This window comes from Perna viridis, chromosome 8, assembly GCF_037379345.1.
Source record: "Perna viridis isolate PV_CMFRI_1.1 ecotype Kerala chromosome 8, ASM3737934v1, whole genome shotgun sequence".
Classification (NCBI taxonomy): domain Eukaryota; kingdom Metazoa; phylum Mollusca; class Bivalvia; order Mytilida; family Mytilidae; genus Perna; species Perna viridis.
In genome coordinates, this window is record NC_142452.1 from 7,687,058 (window position 1) to 7,707,530 (window position 20,473).

The 20,473-nt window shown below is 34.6% G+C and overlaps 1 protein-coding gene across 1 annotated transcript; it reads left to right on the forward strand.

Annotated features, from left to right (window-relative positions):
* The first annotated feature begins 17,925 nt into the window (after positions 1 to 17,925).
* Positions 17,926 to 18,771, forward strand: LOC148609158 (homeobox protein vent1-like). Its single transcript, XM_088541228.1, has one exon. The coding sequence runs from the start codon at positions 17,926 to 17,928 to the stop codon at positions 18,769 to 18,771; it is 846 nt and encodes a 281-aa protein (XP_088397354.1).
* Positions 18,772 to 20,473: the final 1,702 nt, after the last annotated feature.

Below are 20,473 nucleotides of genomic sequence, written 5' to 3' on the forward strand. Positions count from 1 at the left end.
GGTACTCAGCTTCAATAACATTTTCTTTTTGTCACATATATCACAAACGTAATCCGTAATATAATTCAGTCAAATTTTATTCACTATCAAGTGAGTTTTTCATGTATCAAGTACATTAAAATGGCAAAAAAGAAATAGACATTACTTGGAACTATAAAAACCAGACCAGGATTTTATTATACCCCAACTCAGTGGATAGTATACGGAAATCACCTTGTCTGTCCGTCCGTCTGTCCGAATTTTATTGCAATTATCTCGGCTACCAATAAATGGATTGATTTGAAGTTTGGTATGTGACTTACTGTAGATAGAACGTTAGGTGTAAGCGCTTTTGGTTCTATCCGATAACAACTTCCTGTACGAAAGGGTATGAAATAAGTAACTTCCGGTTTTTTTTTTTATAATTGCTTCAGATTGCTTATACAGGATAGTCTAGTCTGGTAAACCACAAATGCAAAACTGACGTGAACAGTGTTTTAAGCTAATTTTTAAACGCAGGGGATAGTTTACGTTCGTGTTGAAAAATCGATGAAGCCTCTCCTTGTAAACCTCTACACTTGCCGGTCGAATGAGATTAAAGCAACCGTACCCAAAACGGAAAATGTCCCCAAATACACATGAATACGTTGTTTTTTTTTTCTGAATAAGTCGGTTTCCGGTGGCCTACAAGATGATTATGATCGTCCATCTATGTACTGGATTCCTAAACTCCGCAAGAATCCATACAAACAACTCGAAACTTTTAACTTCTTTACTTACAGCAGTCAAAGAGGGTCCCCAGTCCTACCATAACACTTCTCATTCCCGTAGTGGTATTAATTCAATGTGGATCCTGTAAAATTCGAAAGATCTTCTGGAGACCCTCAATCCAAGATTATTATCAGAATATAATAGCATTAAAACCTATGATTTTTCAACACTTTATACTTCTATTCCCCATACTCAGTTAAAATTCAGACTCAAAAACACTATACATCGTTGTTTCTCCAAAAAAGATGGTACACCTAGATATAATCATATAGTTCTCGGAAGAGATTCCTCATACGTTGTAAAAATAATTCCAAATCATCTTCCAAATATACAGAAGATGTTTTCAAAATGGTGGAATTTTTTATCGACAACATATTTGTCCAGTGTGGTGGACGCGTTTTTCAACAAACGGTCGGCATTCCGATGGGAACAAATTGTGCTCTTCTACTTGCTGACCTATTCCTTCACCCTTATGAGGCCAACTTTGTAGCTAGTCTGATCCGAAAGAAAGAACATCGTTTCACTAGATCCTCTAATCTCAGTTTCCGTTATATATCACACTAGACGTCTTAAAATTTGGCTTCTTGAACGCGGTTATGTTGTTACAAGATTTAAGTCATCACTACAGAAGTTCATGTAGTCTGTTCCTTAGTGTATCATGCAGTACAAGCTAGCATTAATTTTCATGAAAAAAGCCATTTCTCTAAATTTAGATTACTGGAGATTTTTATGCCATGATCCAGCGAAATACCAACATCAATAAACATAAAATATTAAAACTTTCATTCAGATCTGACAATTTGTGACAAATTATTGCTAGCTTGCATTGCACTAGATATTTAGGCTACAGCATATTTGCATTTCCGAACAAACATCTGTTTCAGTAATTCTGTACATTTATTTTAAAATTAAATGTTTGCACTTCTGTTGTTAGCGCAAAATATGGCCGTAGTAACATGTTTTGTGAAGGAAGGAAACATGCATATATGTAGAATACTGTGTAAAGAATGCTGTGTAAAGAAGCATTAAGCAAACTTTCCATGAACATAATAATTGCATTCTTAACATCTTGACTAAAATTATCTTGACAAATAATGTCCTAGGTTTTGAATTTGGCAGCACTTAATAAATTATTCTGTCCAGAGTTGGACTTGAAAATAATCTGAAATAAAATTATACAATTGCTTTAAATTCATGTTTCCATGACAGCTTTGTCTTAACTTGAAAGCGACCTCTACATTATCTGCGTAGAGTATATTATATAATATACTTGTAAGTGTACTTTGAGTAGGATGGTTTGTCACGATAAAGAAAGTACATCTACTTCTATATAGCATCACAGATGTCTATTACCATTCTCCACATTACCAGAAAATGACCATAAAGTTTCTATTGTTACACTTACAAGTAGCCATGATTACTCAAAACAACGTTTGTCAATTATGAATCAGCACCAAAGTCTTTTAATATTGGTAAATAACAATCAACTTTTACAAACGTTTCTTAATTTGCATTATTTTTCTATTTTTGTCGACATGTAAAGACCGGTCTTCTCCCTAAACAATTCAGAAGTTTATATGTCAGACGAACAAGTTGAACAAGACCGATTTCTCTACCATATATAATGATCAGTTGTTCCATTTGAGTGAAGTGAAATTGCACTGCTGAAGAATTTGGCTATACGTACATAGACATGGCATATTTCTTGATCACAAATACTCTATTCGTTCTATTTTAGAGTACTTTTGTGTACAGAGCGAATCGCCAGCTATAGTAAATAAAAGTAAAAGAAGTACACAACCTAAATCTGAGGAAAATAAAGCTACACAATGTAAGTCCGGTGACAATCGATGTTAGAAGTAGAGCTACACAATGTAAGTCTGGTGACAATCGACCGTTAGAAGTAGAGCCACACAATGTAAGTCTGGTGACAATCGATCGTTAGAAGTAGAGCTACACAATGTAAGTCTGGTGACAATCGATCGTTAGGAATAGAGCTACACAATGTAAGTCTGGCGACAATCGATCGTTAGGAATAGAGCTACACAATGTAAGCTTGATGACAATCGATCGTTAGGAATAGAGCTACACAATGTAAGCCCGGTGACAATCGATCTTAGAAGTAGAGCTACACAATGTAAGTCTGTTGACAATCGATCGTTAGAAGTAGAGCTGCACAATGTAAGTCTGGTGACAATCGATCATTAGGAATAGAGCTACACAATGTAAGTCTGGTGACAATCGATCGTTAGAAGTAGAGCTACACATTGTAAGCCTGTTGACAATCGATCATTAGGAATAGAGCTACACAATGTAAGTCTGATGACAATCGATCATGAAGAATAGAATCTGGTGACAATCAGTTGTAAGGAAATAAGGTAAACAGTGCTGCTCTAATGACAATCGATCCTAAAGAACAGAGGAATACAATGCCAATCTAGTGACAAGCGATCTAAAAATTACATAAGTACTCGATGCCAATCTAGTGACAAGCGATCTAAAATAACAAAAGTACACAAGACCAATCTGGTGACAATCAACCTTTGAATATCACTTGAGTTTGTTTCGTAATAAAATTGACAACGCGCTAAGAATAATTCCCTTAACATGACAATAGTCCCATTTGTCTACAAAAAATATAAAAGTTGTCATGTGTAATTCACAATTTCCTCCAAGTCTTTCAAGGCTGAAATCTGAAATCTGGTGCCACTAATATCTTCAGCACTACTTCGACTATACATTTATTTAATCAGGATGGTAGACACGATTATCTACAGAATATTTTGAAATTCACATTCTGATGTGAAGCCTGATTGGTTTGAAGAATGTGGCACTATATGTGGGGAAATCAGCTCTATTTGTCACAAAATTTTGAGAAAGGATAGCAAACAGAAATGAAATGCTTCTCGTGTGGCAACTCGATACGACCACAGATGTCGAACCCTGAACATTTGGGTCATATATGGATACACCATTCAAGCTTGATATAGATCTGAAGTCTGATCGCAATTAAATATTTGACATATGAAAATGATTTGACCAGAATCAAAGTCGTCTCTTTACGGTCTCCATAAATGGTTCAAGTCACACCAATACCCACCAACCTCCAAACGCCGTCCCTTGATTGTATGGCACCTTCATGGAATAATTTTGAATTTAAAAAATCCATTCATTTATAGTCAAGCAAATGTACGGACTTAATGAAAATGCTTGTTTCCGGTCACATTTTAACTCCTGATTCTTAAACAGTTCAAGCCACAACCACTTAAACCAATCCCAGCCTTACTTTTGTGTTATTACATCTCATGGTACAGTTTCAAAAAGATCCATACACTTACACTCAAGCTATTGTTTTGGTCGGTCGAATAAAAAGTCTTTACAATGGCATTCCAATCTTTCATATGACATGTTTAAGAACTGTTCCACTCAGGGTTTTTTATTTACCTTATTGTGTATAAATTCATTCAAAAGTAATGTGTTTAAAAAGCATAGTTTTGTGTAATATAAAGTCCTCATGATTAAAATAAGGCTTCCAACAATTTTTTTCCAGAATTTATTTTCAACTTCACATGCAGACCCTTCAAACAATCTTCACTATTTGTCCATTTTCGCTACTATGAGATACTAACTATAAGAACTATTTTCAAAATGTTTGTCTCACATTCACACATAAATGTTTACGGTAGATAATACCAATTACATGGTGTATTCTTTTCAGTCGTCTCGCAAAATCATACAGACATTTGCCAATACAGATGTTTGTTCAGTCATTTTTTTACAGCAAATATACAATTAGCTGTTCCAGCATTCAAACAACAACAACAAAATAAATAAATAAATAAATAAATAAAAAATAAAGACATACATCCTGAATATTCAGGAATAAACTATACCATTCAAAATAAAAAAAACCCCTTTATATCAATTGTAATGTATTTCGAACCTTGGTATACCAAAACATGTATAAACCAAGCCATTGCTTTAAAGAGAGATTTGGTTTAGAAATGTTCACTGAACAAAATTATACTCATGTTTAATGTATATCGAGATAAAATTAAGAAGAAAAAAGCCAGTTCGAATGCACTAAAGAAAAGCAACTGCATTTGAAAAGGGTTTTATTTCGAAAAAAAATATTGTTTTCAAGACTTTTTTTCTCGAAGATTTATAAAATTCAATCGGACTCTTGTTTTAGGAACGTCTAGGGTGCGCTGGGATTAACAAGAACAGTCATGGAAATATAGTTGACAAACAGTGGACAGACAGAAGTGGAAATGTTCGTCCTATTCACACTGAGAGGGGTTAATGAATCGTTTCTACAAATTCATTACAGAGAAATGTTTTCAAGCAAATATTTTTTGAATTCCATTTTTCAAATAATTGCGCAAGGCCTTTCAATTATACATTTTAAGTCTTGGACTCGAAAAGAAGTCTGCAAACAGTTGTAATTTATCAATCATTCTAACGGGAAATCCGATACAGCTAAATACCAACACGCAATAAAATATCAACTATGGAATCAAACAAAATTAATTAATGTATTGAATAGAGGATTATGTTTTATAAGATCATTTCTGCTTTCTGTGCGAGCGCTCGTGGCAATTTTGCAGTTAGACTCGAAAATTTTTTATTTGATTTCTATTCACTTCAAATATCACGTTTTTACATCATCACATATAACACAGACTTATTACAAAGAGGCTGACATAAAACTTCATGGTTCTATTCTATTAAAAAAGTCATATCTATTGGAATAAGAATTTAGCATACTCGAGTTTGTTTACCTACATACCCCTGCTATTACCATATGCTCATCAGTGTCGTCGCTACAGGTGTTCCAACAATGCTAGAGATTTTCTGACAGTGTGGAGAAAGAGGTATTAAGAGGACAGCATTTCTAACTATTGCAGAGAAGGCCGACAATAAAAATACTCCATTATGTTTCTTTCAAATTTGAAAGTAAGTTACTTCAGAATTGTTTTGATTATCCCCATAAAATAAATATTTAAAAGTCGTAAGAGGAGATTCGAATTCCAACAATGAAGTGAGTAAAATTTACATCGCAAAACTTCAACTAAGAAATGATTTCAGGAGTTTAAGTGGATTCTAAAACTTTTTGTGTGGTGATCTGTCTAAAATGATAAATATGGACAATCCGAAGAATCGCAGATCATGTATATATAACTTGGACATTTGCTGTAAGTGAGCGAAGTTTCAAGGTTCGATGCTGTAACAGACTGCAATTCTAATGACGTGTATTTTTATTGTTAAAGAAAGAGTTAAGTAGTTTTCAATCTTCCAAAAAACTATCCAAGCTGAGGAAAAAAATCTTTAATATACTGCAATGAATTCAGAATAGGCCATATGATAGACGGTAGCAGTAAAAATTTTCCATTTTGTCTAGAAAAAGTATCCAAAATGATGGGAGTGTCTATTTTGCACGTATTCAGAAGAACTGAGCACAGTTACTAAATTTCTAACTGGGTTGTATGTGTTTTAATTCCAAGCTCTGTTATATGATTCACTGTTTCTCTAATCTGAAACACTAAACATTATAGCCTTGACATTGAATTTTATTGAATTTTGCCAACTTCTTATAAACTCATTAAAAAAATGCCTTCCTATTTAGGTGATTTGGGTCGTTTGAAATTTTAAGACAATAACATGGTTATAATTTAGTTCTGCTAGAGATGTGCAAACCAATGAAACTCTTCGATTAGCTTAATTCGGCTTATTAAGTAAAGTGTATAATGTTAATTATGACACAAGGTGCGCTTCGTAAAATCTTTCGTTTCTGAGTGCAAATTAGAAAACAAGACCGATAACGTATCCAAAAATCTTTATGATCATTTTGTATTTCATAGCATTATCAAACGTTTAAATGTATCATTTGATATTGAAAGAATTCAGTTGTTTGCCAACTACTCTAATATCTTAAGAAGTACATGTATGTGTGATCATAGTATCACATGTATTACTTGTGAAGGAATGGTGGTCTCTATAAATATTACTTGTGAAAGAATGGCGGTCTCTATAAAGATCTGTCGAATATAAACATATTAGGGCTCCGCGACAACGTGAAGCTTCCGTGATCCAATACATGAAGTATTTCGGGAACGCTTCTTGAGCCACCACTGTAGCTGTCGCACTTGTAAGGAATCTGTGGAATGTTTTTGTTCTACGAGTTCTTGACATATTTTTGCTTTAATTCTAAAATTTATGTAGTCGTCTTATAGAAAGTCGGAGTGGCGATGTACAACCTCTTGAGATGAAAGGCAATGACAGTTGTGTTAAATATGGTTCTTACTCAAGTGCATAGATATCCCATGACAATGGGTTTCAGCATAAAAGGAATGTTTAACAGGGTGCAGTTTGATACGATCGCAGGTTCTAACCCTGAACAGTTTGGGCAAGTATGGACCCACCATTCAAGCTACATGTATATACAGTGGTGAATCTGGGTTCCGCTGAAATATTTGTCTACAAGCTCAGAATTTTGCCTGAATCAAAGTGTTTTTTTCATTATCCATAAATGGTTCCAGTTACAACCCCCCGAAACCAATCCCAGCTTTCCTTGTGTGGTATGGCACCAGTACAATATTATAGAGAGTCGAGATAATTTTCGGATATCATGGAAATGCTTGTTTCTGGTCCTTTTTGGGTCTGTAAGTGACAACATTATAAACAATTCCAACCTTCCTTTTGTGGAATGGCACCTTGTTGCATAATTTCATGTACAAGTATAGCCAAGTTATTGTCCTGGTATCATGAACATACTTGCATTGGTCCTATTTGGTCCTTTAATCATTAAAGTTTCGCCTGACAACCCCAAAATCAATTCAAGCTTTCTTTTTTTCGTGTTATGGTACCTTGTGATATAATTTTATAAAGAAGAAACGATCTGTGCCTACGAACCAGAAATTGCTGATAGTATTGGTAAGATTAGTAGCGGATCAAGGGTCTCCTTTTGATGGAAATTTCGTGCCAAAAATAAATGAGCAAGAATGAACAGATAATAGCCTAGAACCAATGCACTTCTTTCCGAAATCCCTGAACCCGCCCCAAGAAGACTATTTATGACACAATGTGTTAAAGTTTTCCTTTGGTTTGTGACCATGAATGAATCACTAACAACTACGGGATGGTACGGTAATTTACAGACAACGGACTCACATCTCCATTACGGTTTATCGCTGTTGGTCCTTCCCTGTGCATGTGTATAATAGAAAAAATGCAAGAGTTTAATATAAGCCAACCCACTTTTTATTTCGTTTAAAGCAAAATACAAACTCAAGCCTGTGTTATTCCAATCTTGATTAGATTTATCAAGATAACGTAGCCACATTAAAACAACCATATCAATTCGTTCAGATTATGAATATTTCATAAGTAAGTTCAATATAAACTGTTTTACGTTTTACGTTGCATTTTCAGCAATATATGGTTACAGTGACAGTTTAGATAATAACCTCATGAGCTTTGTAAATGATATCTGTAAAATACTCCTACAATTTATACAACGTCAAAAATCATAGAACAATGTCTATTATATAACAGCTTACATTCTAGTAAGATACGACTATCTCTTGTGAAAGCAATAAATATTTTAAATCGCACAAAAATGATTTGTATGCGTTGGTGACTGACTAATTTTCATGCCCCATTTTTTCAGCTATGCAGGGCTATTTAGAAGCTAGCGTTCACATTAACAATCTAGTCGTGTTTACACTAAAATCTACAAAAAACTCTGTTTACATTATACCTTTAAAATGATTATTTTCTCAAGAATAGATGGAATTATAGCTTTGTATGACACCTTCAGGCTAAAGAATGAACATACTGTTCTCTCTATGTCAATTATAGTATGTTATTTTTAAGAGTGACATAAAGGGATTACAGATAGGCCCTTCTAATATTGCTCTATAGGAACAGGTATTGATATTTCGGAAACGCAGTAAATACCATTGCCATGGGAAAGATAGGCCGAAGAACACTTAGTCTTTATTTCTATTTTAGTTAAGCATTCATTGATGTTGGAATAAGTTTTGATTGACGGTACAAAGCACATCATGTAAACAGAACTGTTTAATTAAAGCAGACTTTCGAATTCCAATGAGTGTGATTTAATAAAAAGGAATAAGAGTTTCAAAGAGCAGTTATCTAAAGAAATCAGCTGTTTTAGATAATACGGAATACGGTATCAGTACAAATGCTTGAATTTCAAAACATGGAATCACTGTTTAGTCAGGTGTAGCTGAAAATCATAGAAACACAACCATCCAAAACCATTATATATGTGGACTCAAAATTGAATGAGATAATAAACACCATCGTCTGGAAGTTCGAAATATCTTAGAACAATTGGGTACGTCATAAAATATCAACGAGATAGCAATGAAAAGAAATATCAAGTTCCAGTTTGTAAAGGCAAAGACTATATGAAACAGTTTATTATAATTGATGTTCCAACCAGTTTTACTTACGCCATCGAATAAACTGCCACGGTGTGCATCCACTGATATATCTGCGCACGTGTATCTTCGGATATCTCCGTATGTACAACGCCGCCCTCGACTCGCTCCGGCAATCATCGTAACAATAAATTTTCCAAAATTTTCCAAGAATTTCACATTTGTATTCGAAAAAGTTTCACACATCAGAAAATCTAAGAAAACTTAATTCCATTGAAAGAAATTATGTTCCCTATTATATGTTAACACATCCAATTACATTTCTAGAATTAGAACAATTCCAATCACCTAAGAATTTACTTTTTAGCACTTATGGCAATTCATCATTCTCAATTAGTATTGACGGACGATGTTTTCAGCGATTAATTAACAATGCCTATAAACAAAGTAGAAAAAGATGTCAATTCTAAATATAACCCGTATTTAAAACTACACAGACAATGCTAGCAGTTTCTTCAATATTCAGAATGAACATTCCTGTAGCATTGTAAATTTATTCTGGGAATAAAATGACACCGTTTAGATTGACGTTGTATAATAAGAGCCATTACCGAGTGGTATACATGCTTGATAAAGTCACAGACAACATAACGGATTGATTTTTTTTCGGAATTGTCGTTTTTTGTAGAATGACTTGTTGAAAAGCAAAGGCCATTGAACCACAACAAACCCATTTCAAATCGGATGTCGATACATTGTATACATACTATTTTAAGTATCTGATTTACACTTGAATTGAAAACAAAAATTCCAATAATTTAATAAAAAGTCAATTAATTTGAATGATGAATCAACACGCAGCCCATTTCACTCAATAACAAGATGTTTAAATTTGACTTATGATTTTCTAAACCAATAAAACAAATAGTGCTGAGGTTTAAAGTTGTAGGATTACACCAACACCAATAAGCATGCATGAACAGAACGACCGTTATGGTACTAGTATCGTATTGCATATCCCTGAGCGGGTGTACGTCAAAACATGGATGCCATAAAAATATAGTGCATTTTCTTTTTGCCTCTCTACAAACTAATGTTTTGTCAAAAGACATGAACAATGACTTAAAAAATAGAGCAAACATCACACTGTAAGATGAAGAACTTTTTTAAAAGAAAATCTAACATAATATCATAAAAATGTTCCACTGAAAAGGTTGGTTTGGTGAGTGCAAAACGAAAGTGAAAGTAGGGAAAATGGCTATTTATAGTTCAAGACTACTTTTCTGTCCAATCTTCGTGGACTCACCCTATTTTCTTTGCGGGAAATTATTTTTTCACATGTCCTTAGAAATGCTACATAAGTGAAAGTTTTATTGAATCAATTTACATATTTTTTAAAAAATCCTAAAAATATGCACTTCACTATAGAAGTCTATGGGAAAATTAATACGATACTGAGACCTTATACCCATGAACTTATCTCAGTTATAACGATTGTGATAGTTATCGTTGCTATATCTTATTATCTTAAGATGAACAGTATTGTAGTAACAATATCAGTCTATATTTGTAGAACTATAGATGGCTAAAAAGTATTCTGACGAAAGTGACGAAATTTGTCGACGCGGAAGAAGACTATCGCGCAAGTGCAGAGACGCTGTTTTGTCTCTTCGTCCACCATAGGTATAGCCTAAAATCATATAACCAGTCTAATTAGCATATGTCTTTTTTGTCTTGCGTTATAATTGATTGGCCGGTGTCAACAGCCTTCGCGATCACACTTTTTACAACAGGGTGAATCCCATGTACATGTAACTATTGTAAACCAACAGGGCTACCATCGCTTCAAGAAAAGATAAAGAGCTAATTTAAGGCGTGAGAAGGTACGGTTTTGCCTTACTTAATTTTCGAGAAAAAAAAATGGTAGTCCCTATGTACTCATAAGTATTAATTGACAAGGTTCCATCAGTATCAGGTTGTCGGTTGGATGCCACCACTCTCCAAGATTTTCACATATTTTTGTGATTCGAATTATAAGAACTACTCTCTGTTATGAAAAAAAAAAAAACAACAAAAAAAACAAACAAAATAAAAAAAAAAAAACGTGTTTGATCTTAATACAGCAATGTTTGTTATATGCACTACTGAAATACTGTTATGATTGTTTTCCATCGAAACCTATTGTGTGGCTGATTCCGACGTTATCAAGTTCATGATTAAAACGGTTGATCTGTATTTATATGGTGAAAGCATTGTGAAGCATATTGGTTTTTATCAGGCAAGTTTATGTCAAAGTTAGTTCAATTGAAGATTGACATTTACTTCAAATACTCAGATTTTACACGATGCTCACCAGCTCAAATCCTTTCACGCATCAATACATTCTCTGAAATTTACAGCGATATTGTCAGTACACATAGCGGGAGCTAAGTTAAAAAACGAAAAAAAAAATGGAAAAAATGAAATGAAATGAAACAAAGTGTACATTCGTCAACAATAAAAAAAATATATGTATATATACTAAAAGATGAGTGTCATCATTTAAATAGGGATGTAAAAACTAGTGGATCTTTTAGATATCTGGCTTACGAAAGAGGCACTACTGCAGCTACGAATATACGTATAAAATGATCACTAAAATATGCGTAATCCTAGTGTAAATATGCTGTTACTCTAAAGCTACTAATGCTAAGTCGGTATACATTTATCCATTAAAGCCTGTGTTAAATATATTACAGGAGCAGGTGCATAATATATTATAGGGAGGTGTGCTGGCTGATCAAAGTGGGGGAGCGCCGAGCCTGGTTTCGCATTTACATTTCACAACAGAAATCGTTTGCGCAACATTGTTTAAACAAATATTTTACAGAAGTTCAAGATGTAAGTAGGAAATTCATGGTGTATGTCGGGATTCAACCATTTCTAGAGGCACTTTGAAAAATCTGGTTATTAATTAATTCCTGTCCATTAGTTCGTTTTATCTGGGTTTTTACGCTTAAACAGACGAGAATGAAGCTCTGTGGCCTAAATATTTAAGTAAATAACCCTTGTTTCTTTGAATTGCACGATATGTTGTACCAAGCACAGGGAAAATCAGTCACTCGAACTTAGAAAAAAAAAACACTAACTAACAAACAAACGGTCACTCTTTATACAAGCAACAATACTTTGTTTTGTAATACAGTGCAGTGTTTATCGTTGGGTAAATGTATCGTCCAAAACATTACAGATCTACACACCATCATTATTCATTAACATAATGCCCGATATTTGAAAGGAGTGTTCTTTATGTTGTCTCCATAGTATTATGAACTACACCGTTCATTAATTGACAGGCACTCTAAAAGGTTTAGCTGCTGTAAAAACCAGGTTCACGTGGCGTGGCATGGATATCCTCACTTTCATTGCTGATATAAATGTTCTCCCACGCGAAAGAACTTGACATATTCTCAGATGATAAAGCAAGAGGGCAATTTAGAAAGACAGAACATATCTATGAAACGCGAGATAGCATATCTGTGTGATTAGATACTTAAGTTTCGTTTTGACATTGTAATGAATGAACGTGCTAAAAGTACACACTAATAATATCTGCTAATATTGGCATCTAGTATCCATTTACCTTATTGCAACTGACTTTTAGTTACTGTCGAGACCTGCACATGTATCCTGTTATAAGTTACCTTCACGGTATATGTTATTATACGTATACATGTTCTTTAGTCGCTGTTATAAGACATCAACAATGTACCCTGTCGTAGTCGATTTCTAAAGTTACGGCACAGCGACATGTTCCCACTATCGAATATGCATCCAACGAGTATATTATTACGAACTAGTGGGCGGCATATTCGATAGTCAGAGCAAGCCCCTGTGGTTACGGTGCACCATTTCACAGAGCTTAATATGTAAGTCCCATTAGTTTCTTAAGGATTTACGTTTATATGTAAGTCTTACGAATGCTTTATAGCAATGCAGCAATATGCTACATAATGAATATCTGAAGCAAATCTGTCTATCAACTTGACAATTCTATACTGGAATAAGTTAAAAAAAAACATACCTTGGTCTCATATGAACTAGCCAATAACAAACCAGCTCAATACTTTCTTAATTTCAATATGGCGCTGTTTTATTGGACGTATACACCAAAGAGGAAATTGACAAGATTGGTACCTAGCATATAAGAACAGTCAAATTCATCAAACATATAGCCACAGTTTACATGAAGCAGGATGTGTTACTGGTATGGTTACAATTTTTTAGATTTATTTTAGAAACTATGCCCATTACATGATCACGGGAAACATCATTGACTAGTAATATTCTGCATCGTGGTTGAGAGGCTGGTACCACATTCGCACCACTTGACTGTTAACCCTTTAGAAAAAACAAGCAAGACAGACGCAAACAATATGGAAACTATGTCACAGCAACATGATAAAGAATCAGAGGAAAGGAACATGTAATCATTATTACAGACACACAAAATCATTACTGTTTTCTAAACAACTAATTCGAACAATCTGGAAGTACGGATGTGCGCACCATGACATTAAAAGCTGTCATAAGTGCGTTACTGTCGCTTATGCCTATGATGATTTACACCAAATCTCACTTGAATCACGCGATTTTTAAAATGTTTTAAAGTATTTCATTTGTTGCATGTAGGTTATAAATTTACAATGGAGTGAATTTACCTCAGGTTAAGACCTAATAAAACTAGTTTAACCCCACCGCAGATTTCATGCGCCTGTCCACAGCCAGAATATGTTGGTCACTAATATGTCTTTGTGTTACTTTTTAGTTTTATTTTGAAGAATTGTCATCGTTCTGTAACTGGATTTTTATCACTGTGTTGTTGTCAAGGCCTTTATGAGCTTACTTTAAAGTATTTTTAACACTTGTTAAAATCGTTTTGATGATCTCTGAAAGTATTTACTTTTTTGTATTAAGGCTATATGCTGGTAGATTCGTTACGTTTCACCATATCCGTTCTGTGTTTTCTTTCAATCATGTTAGCGATACTGAGACCGTTTTTTGTACTGATTCTTCTGTTACGCTGTACAGCTGCATCAACTTTACAGACTGATGTAAGATACCCACAAACGATGCAATTTTGCGTCCGTTGAATCAAAGTTAACTGCTTCTTTCTTTTTGTATGTCCTTTTGTATCAGAATTTGTCCAGGAACGTTAACTATTCCATTCACCGTCCGAGAAAGCGACGAGCAAACATTTTCCTGATGTCATTCAATAGGCTTACATAAAGAAGATTCCTTTTTAAATTAAGTTTTATCAAAAGTATAAGTTAACTAATCTCTAATCATGTTATATATTAGGTTTGTTTTGTTTGTTTGTTGGGGTTTAACGCCCGAGCGGCAATATTTCAGCTATATTCAGGCGATGAACATGAAGTGGATGATAAAATGAACATGAAATGATGATGAAATGAAAAATGGGATGGGACACAAGGACAATGGGTCGAGAAATTTTGATTGCCACTGGAAATTGGAAGAGGTGGGTAGGGTCGGGCAATTTAGCCTCCTATGGTTCCTACTCCAGGAGAATACCACAGTAGGGTTTTTTAACGTGTGAGGAACGTGGCATCTTTCCCAACACGGTGCACCACTATGCTTTGCGGTCAGGTTTTCTGGATTATAGCCTGACAACCCCAGCATGTAATACGCCAGGGGTACCCCATTCCACCACCTGGGGCACACAACCCAATTGCTCTGTGGACAAAGCGCCTTAGCCCCGGGCTAGGGTTCTGAGCACTATTTAGTCGCCTTTTACGACAAGCTTAGCGCTGTTGCAGGCATATTCTTCTGACACCCGGACCTGCACGGGTCTATATGTTAAGTAGTTGTGTTACCTATTGAGCAACCCGCACTCTACTAAAAACTGGGAGCATGGACCAAGGGCACCGTTAGGGTAACGTCCTATTCCAGAAACCTATTTGTAAAATGTTTAGCACGACAGTAGAAGAAGTTCGAGTTTCGACAAATTCTAATACAACGCATGAGTTTTGATATGAAACCTCCACACTCTGAAGGGACGAAACGAGAAGTCATCGCGTTTGCCGTATATTTGAATCACGAGTTTTCCTTTTCCATTGATCCCTTAGAGTAGGTAAAGAAGATTCATAGTGTCTGTTGAAAGTTCTGACGTCGAGAAGGTGTTGGTACCACTCAACGTAACGGCAAAATTAACGTTTTGGAAGGCTAGTTTAACATACTTATAGCACAGGGGTTTGCTCCCACTATCAAATATGTTGCCGTAGTATAGTTTGGCAGCATATTTGATAGTGGGAACAAGCCCCTGTGCTTTTAGCACGTATTTGTATCTTTCTTAGAGTATACTAATGCTTCAGGCTTTTGAGTCAGGATTTCAACAGAGCATGGGAAAATCATTGCCTTTCCTCGGTCTGCTTTGAATTCCGTTCAATTCGGAGAAATTTAAAGGTTATGGTAAGATTTCTTCTCTGTTCATCATTATAGGATGGTTGCAATCATTGGCCCCAAAGGTCTGTCTCGGCATAAGCTTGCATTACTAACACAGATATATATATATTGCGTGTAGAAACTCATTTTCGTTTCAGGAGGAGGAGAAATACAGAAAAAAAAATCTATCGCCTACTACTTCAATCTTAACATTGAATTGAGTTTTATATCTTCGTATTTTCAAATAGTGTGTGATTTGGTATGACGCCAGAAATGTTTAATATGGTTAAATATAGAATTCTAAAGATTATTAACTATCAATTTAATGGAAAAATTACCACAAAACTATCAGACGTTGAAATAATTGGTGATTCTCTGTTATTATTTCTAAAAGTAACCATCTCACACGAAGCTTGCGTCATGGAAGTATAGCAATTGCATTAAAAGGTTGAGAAACGTGTGTCCACCATTTAGAAACTTAACAACAGCAGAGATCGGTGATTGTAGTTTTATTTGGCCCCTAATGCCTTCTTTATTTCTATGGGGGAGGCACGTGGTTAAGGATCTTGATATCCATCACTCTCACTGGGTAGCCAGTGTGTGGTCTGACGAACCACGGGGACATGAAGTCATGAGTTAGGTCCATTAAATGGGCAAAATTGTACTAAAATGCTGTTTAAACTATTTTTTTTTTACATTTTACTATCCATAGCTATACACTAAAAAACCATGGATAGTAAAATGTAAAAAAAAATAATTTAAACAGCATTTTAGTATAATCTTTGTCCATTTAAGGGATCTAACTTATGACCTCAAGTCTCTGTGTATTTTCAGTGCGTAAAATCAGACAATTCACTTACAAAAGAAATAAAAGTCCGAAGGTAAAAACTGTGTTCAATCTTACAATAATTGAATCCAACGTCCCTTTTGTTTAGTTTACCTAATATAGTTACTAGTCGGACTGCATATATCTGGTAGTATATAAGAGCAAGCTTCGGCTGTGTCACGTTTCAACGATCTATTAAAATTAATTTCATTCTTAATAAGTACATGTTAAGTCATCTAATATATACACTTTTTTATGGATTTATAGTCTGAAATTCAGTTTTACTGTTTTTATCATGTATTATTCCATAAAAAAATAACATTAATTCTTGACAATAACAATTTTCAATATTAAACGAGAAATTTCAACGAGTTTCAAAACGCTAAATTAATAGCGATAAGATCATTTAAAACAAATTACTGGGAGTTAGTATTCCGTCTCATGCTGGTCAAAAATAGAACTTGGTGGAAAAAAACAAGATCCGATCATTTGGCACAGCTGGAGCTCCATAACATCACAGAAAGATAAATGTGTTTTATATTGATTTGAATAAAATTATTTTTTTAATTCATAGGCAACAAAATTAAATAGACTGAGGGTAATATCTGCTTAATTCCATCGCTCAACTACAGTGTAAGTTCAGATCTGTAATTTCGAAAATATCACATTTTGTGGATATCCATTTCATTGCAATTGACGATCACTTGCGAAGCCGCGATTTAGTTACTTTATTTGTAATAATGACAATTTATAGACTATTAAAGTAAAAATGCTCAAGTAGAAACTTCTATAAAAAGTAATTTATATGCCTTGAATTTTAACTGAGATATATAAGGCGAATGGATATGGTGATATGGTTTTAATTAGTAGCGATCCCAGTCAAATCCTGTTATCTGATATCTTAGTCTATAAAGTATCTACCAACAACTTAAGAAAAGAGGTTCGAATTAATAATTTTCTCATTTTGCCAACAGTTTGCATGAAATTAATATTCTTTCAACAAATAGGGGGTACATGTAATTCCAACCCGACTATTACCTCCCTGAACCGCCACTGAAATTTCTGAACAAACAGTAACACACACTAAAAAGGTTAACAAGATGTATGTTGTAGCGAAGCAACAGAAATTGACAACCTTAACTTTAATTAATAATACTAAGCTTGGGAGATCAATTTTAATGATAGTAGCTTAATGATGTGAACATTAATCGTCAAAAGGTAATCAGATCCGATTATATCCGACAATAAAACATAGTGGGCTAAACATAACTGATTGGTAATCAAAAGTGTTCAATTAGTGTCGCTCAATTTGTTAATGAGCCATTAAACGTGAGTTGATTATTTAATTCAATCAATCAAAATTGTTCAACACCGAAGCCAACGAGTGTATTTAGCACTTTTTGACTCGTGGTGAGTGTTTTTGGTCGTTGCTTTATAAATGGTAAATGATAGTGTCAGCTCATACTCAAAACTGTCACGAATCGAGCAAGAACCTTCAATATGACACTTGGAATTGTCCAGAAACCAGTGAAGTTGTCATTCAGCATTGCTAATCTGGCACAGAGTAGTTGCGTTGATGCTAATAAGAACGCCGACGCAGTAATTGTAAGCAGATATCGCATTACTGAAACTCAACAGCCTTGTGCGCCTATAAGGAAACAAGAACAACTCGCCAGAGTCTATCCACAAACAGAGGAAAATACTGTTACTCCAATTAAACTTCAAGCAAGGGTTCAGCCATTAACAAGCACACCGATACCATTCGGACAATCCAAAAGAAAACGTGCAGTGGACTCTATCTACTCTGAAGACAGCTCACAAGAATGTCCGTTTAATTCTCCTGGCAGCAGCATCGATGAAAATGACGAAAGACCAAGTAAAAAGTCCAGACCAATGTTTGAAAACCGACAGATAATTGAACTTGAGAGGTATTTCTTGAAACACAAGTATTTGCTAATCGAAGACCGTCCTGTGCTCGCCAAACGTCTCGGTCTCTCACAACAACAAATCAAGACATGGTTCCAGAACCGTCGTATGAAAGAGAAACGCCAAAACAAGACAGGACCCTCACGCTACTTGCAAAAGAAGAATGAGTTGTGTAATAGTGCACAATCAGCTCCCATTGACATATCGACAACAGCTTTAACAACAGTAGGCTTCCAGGCACCGGAGGAACCTCCAGTAAATGACTCTCACCAACAGTTCTTCATTAGTTCTAAGGCAGTGTTCGACCAGTTATCATACATGTATAACTACGGTGCTATGTCCCCAGTGTTGTTTCCTGGCCCGAGTAGTCAACCTTATAATGGACTATCACCACAGCCATCTGATTCCAACAGGATGTAAAGTGACTCTTAACCATTTTGTAAAGTGCATTGTTATTATTTATTAGTGTTGCTTTTTAATTTTTTTATGATATAAATGAAAAGTATAATATAATATTATTCTTGTTTTGTGAAAACATTGGCAAATTAAAGCACTGAGGCATTGATGAATCAGTTTGAAGGACCAAATACAAAAGACAAACAAAATCAGAAACCAACAAGAAAACAAGAAAATATCAAAACAACTAAAACAAAACAATGGACTCCACGTAACAAGGAAGAATAAAACTCGAAATGAAATTAGAGAAAAGGCACCGAGACCCGAAATGAAATCAAGGGAAATACCAGTATCAGTTTTAACGTTTACCATAAGAAAGTTGACTATGTACCGTCTCAAATTGAAATATGCAAATAACATCGAAAGAAATGATAATTCAAATTAAACACAGAAACCTTTCAGAATTCCGTTTCTACCATTTTTAAACTGTAAATTTTTGTTAATTAAAATTTAAAACAAAATTTATATCAAAATCGCTTGATAATTTAATTTTTATTACATTTAAGGCCCGTATTCAAGCAGATAAAGAACATTTCTCCAGAAAATGTCTAATACAATTACATTTCTCGATATTCTCAGAGATTCATACGAATATGCATTGTTAAACTAATATCACCCCATCCAATCCCTGTCTAAAACAAAGTCACTCTCAAAGGGCTGAAGACTCACCCAAGCACTTAGAATTCCAATAAACCCAACATAGCTATCTTTATCAAATTATTTATCTTGTTTATAGTTTCTTGTGTTCTCTCCTTGAACAACAAATAGAAGGTTATTCCGTTGTCAAATTGGATATTCGTTTTAAATGTCAAACATAATAAATGGCGGTCATCCGATTATCGTCTGCTGAAGCAGATTGGAGGGTAAATTGCCACCTTAATAAAATTCCAATCGCAAGTCAATCAAGAAAGCCAAAGTAGTTGTGATTTATACAGTATCACGCGAACCACCGAACGGCTGTCGATTTCTCTGGAAGTTTCTTTTGTTTCCATCACAGAAACTAAACTTGCTGTACAAGAATCTTGTGAATAGTTCATGGAATAGACAATTTGGCGACAGTCGATACCATAATAAGACAAAAGCTCCAAGTAATACAACAAAAGCATAAGAGCAGTTTGATATGACGTAATTTTTGTACTCAATCAGAAAGGAAGAAGAAAAAAAATTCATAGCGACACTAATTATTACACGAGAAACGGATACGTGTACTAGTCTACAAAAAACTAGAACAATGCTCAAACTTTAAATGTAGGAAAATTTCCTATCATTTCAAGACCAATAAGACAAATTATATAAATAATGACAAACATACTAAAAACTAAACAAAAACATTGCCCATTTAAAATTAACTCTTAAAAATCCAAAACAAACCAAAAAAAAAAAAAAAAAAACCCATCCCACTGAAACCTGACATCAGTTTTTTTTTCTCTCAAAATGTAATGCATCTAAATTTGCTCTCTTTGAAGTTCCACTATAAAAAAATGACATAACACAAGTTGGTGCCTTGAAGACCTAAAATGATTATTGACACTATGAAACCCAAAAAACATTGTAGAATAAAACTTAGCAGTATCTTTACATGGGATATTTCATTATACACCAGCCACCCACAGGGATATCTTATTATACACCACCCATCCACAGGGATATCTTATTATACACCACC

Excerpts from the sequence above, each read along its gene's own strand:
- LOC148609158 (XM_088541228.1), top strand. The coding sequence starts at position 17,926 with ATGACACTTGGAATTGTCCAGAAACCAGTGAAGTTGTCATTCAGCATT.